The sequence below is a fragment of the Carcharodon carcharias genome, chromosome 12 (genome assembly GCF_017639515.1).
Source record: "Carcharodon carcharias isolate sCarCar2 chromosome 12, sCarCar2.pri, whole genome shotgun sequence".
Classification (NCBI taxonomy): Eukaryota; Metazoa; Chordata; class Chondrichthyes; order Lamniformes; family Lamnidae; genus Carcharodon; species Carcharodon carcharias.
Window position 1 is genome coordinate 62,745,849 of NC_054478.1, and position 10,960 is coordinate 62,756,808.

At 43.8% G+C, this 10,960-nt stretch overlaps 1 protein-coding gene across 1 annotated transcript in view; it reads left to right on the forward strand.

Moving 5' to 3' along the window:
* LOC121284684 (potassium voltage-gated channel subfamily H member 7) overlaps positions 1-5,798 on the forward strand; it is a 208,575-nt gene extending 202,777 nt beyond the window's left edge. The window contains exons 11-13 of the mRNA XM_041200241.1: positions 2,904-3,075; positions 5,099-5,291; positions 5,721-5,798. Coding sequence (XP_041056175.1) covers positions 2,904-3,075; positions 5,099-5,291; positions 5,721-5,798 — 443 coding nt within the window. The remainder of the gene's footprint in view (positions 1-2,903; positions 3,076-5,098; positions 5,292-5,720) is intronic.
* Positions 5,799-10,960: the final 5,162 nt, after the last annotated feature.

A 10,960-nucleotide genomic window follows, 5' to 3' on the forward strand; every position in this document is an offset into this window, starting at 1 on the left:
CCTCACTGAGGTGTGCTGTGGCAAGTTAATGGCTGCTTCCTTGTTCCAGCATCGTGTTATAGATAGGTGCATTGGCTGGAGGTTGCAGTGTCTGTGGTGTGGTGTTTCAGGGTATTGTGATAAAACCATTGGAGCCTGATGTTGGGGCTCACCTTGCTGCTGCTGGTAATTCTCTTGGTTGTCTTCCACTCAAGACACCCTGGTGACAGAGTGGTTGGCTGGTCTGACCAACGAGGAGCTTCTGTCTCCTGCAAAGAAATTGGACAAACTGGCTCTGCGAATAGTGAAGACAGTTTGGAGCTGAAGTCCCAGCCGACAGTATCTTTATTGCTGGGGCTCTCGGGAAACTTTCAGTTCTGTGTAATTGATGATAGAAGCTGCTTTGATGTCTTCTGATGTTTTAAGGGCAACACAGGCATCTCTGCTCAGAAGAGAAAAAGATTGGTTACAGATGACATACATGAATTAAATACCTGTTTGCCACCATACGTTAATGATTCCAGAATCATGCCTATATCCGAAATTCTGATTCTTCCTGGACCGTAGATCATATGGTCTGTTGTTTGTAGCCAGAGGTCTCTTGGCCATGGTTCTGTGGCCCGAGAGGACCATAACACTGGCTCCCATTCCAATTTAAGGTTGGTGAGATGAGCATCCATTGAGATGGCTGCGTCCCAGAAAGAAAATCCAGGTACCTTGACCTTACCCAAGAAACAGGTTGGGTCTCCTCCTGTTATGGTACCTCAATGCCATGAATTGCCTTGGGACCCTCTGCCCATCTGGGTGTTTTAGCTTTGCATAGTTTCCTGAAGAGGCCCATGTGGTTGCAATTAAAGCACTGTGCTGAGATTGCCGGACACTGGTCACGCCTGTGAGGTCGTTTGGTTCCACAGGTTCCACAGCGCTGACGTGGTCGCCCACCCTGTTGTGGTCAGTTTGAGTATTGCTTCCTTTGGCCTGGTGTCTTTCTGCCTCCTTGCTGCTTTACTAGCTGGACAATTGAGATTGTTTTGTACCATGGCTTGCTTTCGCCACATAAGATGGATCAGTGCTGCAGGTGGATTTCGGATTGCCTGACAATTTTAATGGCCTTTTCAAAGGTCAAATCTTCCTTGGCCTGAAGCATATCTGAAAGGGCATCTATAAGTTCAAATTTCAGGTCACCATAGTCACTGCTTTCAGCCGATCTGTACAGTTCATTATTAAAGAACTACATTATCAACCAGTTTTCCTGGCTGTTGGACACATTTGATGAACTTTGCTCAAAGATTTTGTTGCTTCTCAGCTTAAAATATGTATCAAATGATTTTAAAACCTTGTTGAATTTAGCTGATGATTCATTGATTCCTTGCCTCACTATAATATCGTTGGCTATTGGACCTACTGAATAAAATAGTGCATTCACTTGTTCAGCTTCTGTCTTTTTGTCAAGACCTAAAGCTGTCATATATCTAAGGAATCTCTTCTGCCAATGTCCTCAATTTTGTGCTTGGCCTGGGCCTTGGATGAGTCCAGACTGGTCTGGTAAAGTTGATTTTTTTATGTATCGTTGTTTAAAAATGTTTGTGGGTACAGCTTTAAATGGCGTGCAGATTCCAAAGATGGCGCTGCAATAAGCGTTTTTTTTAAAGTCTTCTCGTGCATGTCAGGTATAGGCAGGCTCCTTCTGTGATGGTGGTCCTGACCTCCTTGTCTCTCTTTTTCTGCAGCAATTCACTTGATGGACTATTCTGGGCCTTCCCTGCACTTCTAATGGATTTTCAGGTGTTTCCCAGCTTTGGCTGGGTTTTTAAACTGCCCATTTTTTTTCCTGCTTGCCACCAGCTCAGCCACCACATGGTGTGGCACCGACTCTAAACCCAGGCTGGCCGCGGTGCTTTCAGAATTGGGCTGCTCTGACTTTTAAAAGATGGAAAATGTTTTTAAACTAAACTAGTTCTGGCCAAGAACTTAATTGTTTAACTCACCCCCCACTAGGTCCTTTGACTTTGTACTCTGTGCGTATAGAAACTAGACCTCCACGAGATGTTAAGGAGTCCTCAGCTGCACATTGGAATTTTTCTCTTCTGCCTTTCTGCTTCCAATTCTGCAGTGGAGCTTCTCTCAGTGATCTCCCTCTGTGACTTCATTTCAGGTGCTTTCAGTCAGATCAGAATGCTGCTCTTTAATTTTCCAGCTTTCGAATTTCTGCTCCAGCTTCACTGAGGTTCTAGGTATTTCCAAGAGCCACCATGTTGTATGTTGTATATTCAGTTGGTCTCATGAAGAGGTCCTGAGCCCTGTGTGGTTAAACATTCAGTGTTCATTGATAAGACATAACTATGTACATATATACAGGGTACAGTCCAAGCTAGGACCTAACTCCATGCTTGCTTCTGCATACTTCTCTGTGCAATCCACAACTCTCGCTAGACTCTGGTCATGTGACTCTTCTCATCACACTGTGGCCGGTACTGTCCCCAGTCCCACATTAACTCTTGCTATGCTAGATACCCTTATACTACAGATTAGCCATGCATATCAACTAGCCAAGAGACAAACTAAACTAACCTTCAATCTAATAAGTAACATCCCATCATTTAAATATGTGAAAGCAGATTCAATTCAGTTTCAGTTAAGAAATATTTCATTTCCTGCTTGAGTTCCCTGAAAATATTTATGTTTGGATAATCCTGCCTCCCTCAATAAATCATGCTATAACTGTTAGTTTTAATATCTCTGATTTTGTACCCTTGAAATCCGGTAGTAGATATTTAAATAAAAATATTATCAGTAGTTAATAAATATCTGCAATATTTTCAACTTTTACTTTGCTAAATTTCCTGTCTCAAGAGGAACTCTCTAAAGGTAAATGAAAATGATTCAAGTCAATTTTTGGCTAATTGTTTAATGGATTTTGTCAGATGCCAACGAGAGACTGAAAGATTGGGAAGGTGGAAGGCCAGCAGAATACCCTGATATGTCTACGCAGTCAGCATCTTCTCATGCAGCTCGTGGTGTCTCAGAATCAGGAAGCGATATAACATATGGAGAGGTTGAGCACAGACTAGATTTACTTCAGGAACACCTCAGCAGGTAAACAAATCCTCCAGCTCGAATTTAACCATTCAAATCACCTCGCACAGAGTTAAGATAGAGCCCATCCTTTCAACAGCAATAGAAAGAAGATATGCTGGGAAATTCTTTACTAGTGACATCAATTCCTGTAAGTGTCTTTCACTTCTGAAGATTGAGTTTTGAAGGTCTCCCAGTAATGTTTTGGTCTGTTCAAGTGCACATGAGAAATGTTAATATGTTATTCTATATTTTATATTTATGCTTCATATTAATATGTGTGTTAAGTTAGCTGCTGTATTTCACAATGTGGGGATCCTTACTACTGTACCCTGGATACACATGAAATGTGACTCCATGATGAAATGAATTTCAACACCATCAAGATTCTGGGGATTGACCTGAACAATAACTGTTCTAAGTCAAATAAATGCTTTGGCTACAAGAGCAGGTTAGAGGCTGGGAATTCTGTGGTGCGTAGCTCACTTCCTGACTCCCCAAATCCTGTCCTCCATCTACAAGGCACAAGTCAGGAGTGTGATAGAATACTCCCCACTTGCCTGGATGAGTGCAGCTCCAATAACAGTCAAGAGGCTTAACACCGTCCAGGATAAAGCAGCCCGCGTGATTGGCATTCCATCCACCACCTTCAACATTCACTCCCTCCACCACTGACGTACAGTAGCAGCAGTGAGTACCATCTACAAGATGCACTGCAGCAACTCACCAACGCTCCTTCAACAGCACCTTCCAAATCCTCATCCTCTATCACCTACAAGGACAAAGGCAGCAGATGCATGGGAACACCACCACTTGCAAGCATCCTCCAAGCCACACACCATCCTGACTTGGAACTATATCACCGTTCCTTCACTGCCTCTGGGTCAAAATCATTACCTCCTTTCCTAACAGCATTGTGGATGTACCTATACCACATGGACTGCAGCAGTTCAAGAAGGTGGCTCATTGCCACCTTCTCAAGGGCAACTAGGGATGGGCAATAAATGCCGGCCTAGCCAGCAATGCCCACATCCCATGAAAAAATTTAAAAAACACAAGTGTGAATAAAAGACAGGATAAATGGTCAGTCCAAGATTTTTAAAATAAATTGGAAAAGGATGTAAAACCTATTCTAAATGCTTTGATGTGGGTCATATGGATTAAATGGCATTCTTTTCTCATTTCTAAGAATGAATAAACTGTTTGGATAGTGGGATGGAAATTTGTGCACGTTGCCAATTTTTCAGGCATAAAACAAGGGCAAAGCATACCAAAATGGCAGTGAGATAGCCTGGGTCAATCAGCAGTAGTCCCACTACCAAATTCTGGGGCTGCTTTTCATGTTTGTTTTTCAGGTATCAAGAAATACAAGTAAAAGAAAAACTTGAAAAGTTGAGTGTTTGTTTACTAGAGCATTAGGTTGAAATAATAATAATGTTTATAATTACTAAATGTACTTCCTAATAACTGGTAATAGAGCAGCATTCTGGAGGCCAGTGAACAGGGGGTATTACCTATGTAGATGCTGATCCCTGATACAAAGAGACTCAGGGAAGATTAAGGGGAGAAAGCTGTTTGCGTAGCACCACTTGAAGCACCACTACTCAGATTTACAATGCTTCCCTGTGGGCAGACAGTGCCGCAGGCCATTACTTGCATGGCTGACATGGCATTCCTCATTGATATCATTAAAGAAACTCGTGCAAGCCACCCAACTAGTGGCCTGAGGCACTGTCTGTGTCGTGACACTCAAAGTGGTATTCTGCGAACAAATTTCTCCCCTAAATATATCATGCTAAAACAAAATTGCAGTATTTTTTTAAATGGAGGCAACTCTTTTAATGATAAGTAGTGTAGCATTTCTTGATGACACATATGACTTTATCTTTATTTCATAGAATGTTTTTCAGATAAGTAACAACTCAGCTCTTTATTATCATCAAATCCAAATTTTTACATAAAACTGACAAAACATTGTCTGTTCTAAATGCATATACAGTATATAAGGATTTGAGAATTGAACATACAATGTCTTTTTTTCTAGGCTGGAAACACAAATGTCTACTGACATTCATACCATCTTGCAGTTACTACAACGGCAATCCATGTCGGGACCACCTGCATATAGTATGGTAACAGCCACAAGAGATTATCAAAGATCCTCTGCAAGGATGGTACAGACAGTTCAACCAGTGGCATCTGTAACAACAGAACACAGCTTCCCAACAACACCACAGGTAAATAACCATTATTGGAAGTTGCAATTTAACACTTCAAGGCCTGACCAGGAGCAATGCCAGGAAGATGGTGTCCCAAGTGTAACTGGGGGTGGGGGTTGGCAGTATATACATACGCCTGCCACTCCAGATATGCTGGAAAATGGGATGGTAGGAAAACAACATGTTTTGAAATTCCCACCCATTGGCCACATGCCACAATTTTTACATTTCAACCTTTAAGTGAGAGTGCCACACATGAAGGGATTGAGGGGAATTTTAAGTGAAAGTGGGGTTGTGGTGATGAGGGGGCCGGGTGAGTACCAAACCTTCCCTAAGGGCATTAATTTGAGGCTTAGTGAAATAAATTTGAACCCTTTTGGAACCTAACCCCATATTAGTATCAGTTACATTTTTATTTAGGCATAAGTGTGATGCAATATATTACAGAATTCGAGCAGCAGTTTACGAAGAAGAATGAGAATTATGTTACCTATTTTTGGTCCTTTGGACAATACGAACGTATAGACCCACCCGCATTCTATCTATTCACATACACGGCTACACATGTCTGGTATCCTGACTCGCCCTTCTACACTAAAAATACCATCAATCTCCGAGGCACTGTAGAGATCCATTCGTAGGCATACCAAATTCTGTGGTCAAGAACAGGCCTCGGGCCTCCCTTAGCTACATTCTAGCCTTAACATAAGCCTTTTCTGTATCCATCAGCTGAATCTTCAGCTCAGCGAGCTGGGGTGGGGCCCACTCGCTGAGGCATAAAATGACGTGGGATGACATCGGGTGTGCGTCCCAACGTCACTGCGCGTTATTTAGATTTTCAGTTCAGTGGGCACATAGCCTGGTGATTTGCCACGTGAAAAGCCCTCCTCTAGCCTAGCCTGTCATGTACATGGGATGCCAGTGTCTGAACTGTTGGTTGTGAGGGTCAGGATAAGTGGTGGGACATCTTCTGAACAGCTGTATCACAGAATCACAGAGTGCAGAAGAGGCCCTTCGGCCCATCGAGTCTGCACCGACACGTGAGAAACACCTGACCTACCTACCAAATCCCATTTACCAGCACTTAGCCCATAGCCTTGAATGTTATGATGTGCCATGGGCTCATCCAGGTACTTTTTAAAGGATGTGAGGCAACCCGCTTCTACCACCCTCCCAGGCAGCGCATTCGAGACCATCACCACCCTTTGGGTAAAAATGTTTTTTCTCATATCCCCCATAAACCTCCTGCCCCTCACCTTGAACTTAAGTCCCCATATGACTGACCTTTCAACTAAGGGGAACAGCTACTCGCTATCCACACTGTCCATGCCCCTCATAATCTTGTACACCTCGATCATGTCGCCCCTCAGTCTTCTCTGCTCCAACGAAAACAACCCAAGTCTATCCAACCTCTCTTCATAACTTAAATGTTTCATCCCTGGCAACATCCTGGTGAATCTCCTCTGCACCCCCTCCAGTGCAATCACATCCTTCCTATAATGTGGCAACCAGAACTGCACACAGTACTCCAGCTGTGGCCTCACCAAGGTTCTATACAACTCCAAAATGACCTCCCTACTTTTGTAATCTGTGCCTCGATTGATAAAGGCAACTGTCCCATATACCTTTCTCACAACCCCACTAATATGCCCCTCTGCCTTCAGAGATCTATGGACACACACGCTAAGGTCCCTTTGTTCTTCAGAACTTCCTAGTGTCATGCCGTTCATTGAATACTTCCTTGTCAAATTACTCCTTCCACAGTGTATCACCTCACACTTTTCAGGGTTAAGTTCCATCTGCCAATTTTCTGCCCATTTGACCATCCCGTCTATATCTCCCTGTAGCCCAAGACATTCAACTTCACTGTTAACCACCCGGCCAATCTTTGTGTCAACCGCAAACTTACTAATCCTATCCCCCACATAGTTATCTATGTTGTTTATATAAATGACAAATAATAGGGGACCCAGCATAGATCCCTATCGTAAGCCACTGGACACTGGCTTCCAGTCACTAAAGCAGCCTTCTGTCATCACGCTCTGTCTCCTACAACTAAGCCAATTTTGAATCCATCTTATCATGTGCATTTGCATGATGTGCATCCATCCCATGTGCATTTGCTTTCTTTATAAGTCTCCCATGTGGGACCTTGCCAAAAGCTTTGCTGAAATCCATATAAACGACATTAAATGCACTACTCCCATCTACACACCTGGTCATCTCCTCAAAAAATTCAATCAAATTTGTTAGGCATGACCTCCCTCTGACAAAGCCGTGCTGACTATCCCTGATCAAACCTTGCCTCTCCAAGTGGAGATAGATTCTCTCCTTCAGAATTTTCTCCATAGTTTCCCTACCACTGACGTGAGACTCACTAGTCTGTTGTTCCCTGGCTTATCTCTACAACTCTTCTTAAATAGCGGAACTACATTAGCTGTTCTCCAGTCATCTGGCACCTCCCCCGTGGCCAGAGAGGAATTAAAAATTTGGGTCAGACCCCCTGTGATCTCCTCCCTTCCTTCCCTCAGCAGTCTGGGAACAAATCATCCAGACCTGGGGATTTGTCCACTTTTAAGCCTGCCAACACCTCCAATACCTTGTCACTCCCTATATCAATTTGCTCAAGAACTTCGCAGTCTCTCTCCCCGAGTTCCATACCTTAATCCTCATTCTCTTGGGTGAAGATGGATGTGAAATATTCGTTCAACACTCTACCGATGTCCTCTGGCTCCACCCATAGATTGCCCCCTAGGCCCAAAATGGGTCCTACTCTTTCCCTGGTTATCCTTTTCCCATTGATATACTTATAGAATATCTTGGGATTTTCCCTACTTTTACCAGCCAGAGGGCTAAGACCCTCTTCATGAAGTAGCAGAAATGTTTCAACATTTTGAGCACCTGAAATGAAAGAAATAAAGGGTGAGCTTTTAGAGTGAAGAGAGAGCAGTGGAAGTAGTGGCTGGTGAAAGCAGCTGTAAGTTGTCATGTAGAGTATTTAGCAGGAGATAGAAGTAAGAAGGAGAAAAGAATAAAATCTGCATGACATCTACTTCAGTGTTGCCACTCACTCCCCTTATCTGTGATAGCCAACACCCTTCTGCATAGGGAGGGATTTGCAGGCAAGCTCCGCCTTCTCAGGTGCTGCCTTCTGACTCAGGTTGTGTGTGACTTTCTCACGAAAGCAATAAGGAAGTGTGTTTGTGATGCGCTTGTGAACTGTTTACATGATGGAATAGTTGGTAGGCTTTAGGTTGTGAGTTGTGAAATGTGGGTTGTATTACTGGTAAGTGTATGCTTTTGAGAAGGAAGAGGCAGGGAGACATTGGATAAGGAAGAGAAGTGGAGGAGCAGACTATTGTGAATGCTGACGCTGGAGGTGGTGGATATTTGAGATTACACTAAGGGAACAGTATCCTTAACTTGCCAACTCTGGCGAAGTCATTGAACTTCATTCTGTATTGCAGCCATGTCTGGAAGTTAAGTTCGTGGCATTATCGTCATCTCTTCCCAATGACAGCAGAGTTGATGCCTGGAGGGTATTCTGCCGCATGAGGCAAGCAGGATCTCTCTCCTGCTGCCCACTGACCCTGAAACAGGGCCTTCAAATCAGCATCACTGAATCTGGCCGACCTCTTTCCCAATTGTTTTTCTGTTCAAAATACTTCCCTGTTGTCTGCATCTGGAATGAACTTTAAGAGGTGCTAGCTGCCTTTAATTAACATCACTGAAGCCCAAACTCCCGCTTCTTCTACCACGTAACAGGTGTGTGCTGTGCACATCTTGCTCCTTGTGCAATAAAAACAGAAAGTGCTGGAAAAACACAGCAGATCTGATAGCATCTGTGAAGAGAGAAACCGAGTTAACAATTCAAGTTCAATATGATTCTTCTTCAGACCTGAAGAGAAGTGGAAATGTGATTGGTTATATGCTGTTGAAAAAGGAGGTTGGGGTGGGGGTGGAGGTCAGATGAAACAAAAGAGAAGGTCAGGGATAGGTTAGAGGGTGGGAGGGTTTAAAGATGTCATAGAACAAAAGGCAAAGGGAGTGGTAATAGTAGTAAGGAAACAAAGCATTGGTCCAAAGTAGGTGTTAATAGCAGAATCAAGGTCAGGTCTGAAAGCAAAAATATGGAAAAAGATACAAACTGACACTTGGTGGAAAAGAAATCAAAATGGAGGACAGAGTTCATGGTCTGAAGCTGTTGAATTCAGTGTTGAGTCCAAAAGTCTATGAAGTGCCTAATCGGAAGATGAGGGGCTGTTCCTCCAGCTTGCATTGGACTTCACTGGAAAATTGCAGCAGGCTGAGGACAGAAATGTGAGCATGTTAGCAAGGTAGTGAATCGAAATGGCAAGCGACAGGAAGGTCGGGATCATGCTTGATGACTGAGTAGAGGTGTTCCACAAAGCCCTCACCCGGTCTGCCCGATGCAGAGCAGACTGCTTTGTGAGCAGCAAATTCAGTATTCTAAATTGAAAGGAGTACAAGTAAATCACTACTTCAACTGGAAGGAGTGTTTGGGGTGTTGGACAGGGAGGAGAGATGAAGTAAAGAGGCAGATGTTACACTTCCTGCAATTGCCTGGGAACATGGAAAGGGGACAAGGTGTTGGGGATGATAGAGGAGTGGACCAGGATGTCGCAGAAGGAACGGTCTCTTTGGAATGCTGACAGGGGAGGGGATGGTGTGTTTGTTGGTGGCAACATTCTGGAGGTGGCAGAAGTGGTGGAGGATGATCCTTTGAACACGAGGTGGGTGGGGTGGAAGGTGAGGACAAGGGGATCCCTATTGTAGTTGTGATAGGGAGGGGAAGGGGTGAGGGCAGAAGAGAGGAAATTGAGTTGGATACTGTTGAGGGCCCTTTCACCCACAGTGTTCATCAGGGGTGGGGGTGGGGATGGGTACCCTCTGTTCAGGAGAACCGCTTTGGATACTGTTGGGGGGGATGGCCTCTCAGAGGATGATTTTCCAATCTTCACTAGATACAGGGGAGGTACCAGAGGACTGGACAAATGCAAAAGTAGTTTCATTGTTTAAAAAGGGATCAAAGGAAATACCAAACAATTATAGGCCAGTTAGTCTTACATCGGTGGTGAGCAAATTAGTAGAATCAATCCTGAGAGAGAGGATTAACTGTCATGTGGAAAGGCATGGACTAGTCAAGGATGTTCAGCATGGATTTGCTAAAGGAAATTCTTGCCTCACAAATTTGATTGAATTCTTTGAGGAAGTGACAAGAAGGGTTAATGAAGGTAGTGCAGTGGATGTTGAATGCATGGATTTTAGCAAGGCATTTGACAAGGTCCCACATGGTAGATTGGTCAGGAAAGTAAAAGCCCATGGGATTCAGGGTAATGTGGCAAACTGGATAAAAGGTTGGCTTTGTGACAGGAAACAAAGGGTAATGGTCGATGGATGCCCTTGCGAATAGAAAGTTGTCTCAAGTGGTGTTCCATAGAGCTTGGTGTTGGGACCCTTGCTGTTTGTTTTATATATTAACGATTTGGACGTGAACGTGGGGGGCATGAGTAGTGGATAGTGTAGAGGACAGCCATAATCTCCAAAACGATATAGATGGGTTGGTGGAGTGGGCAGTAAAGTGGCAGATGGATTTTAACATAGAGAAGTGTGAGGTCATACATTTAGGGAGGTCAAACAGTTACAGCGATTACACAATAAATGGG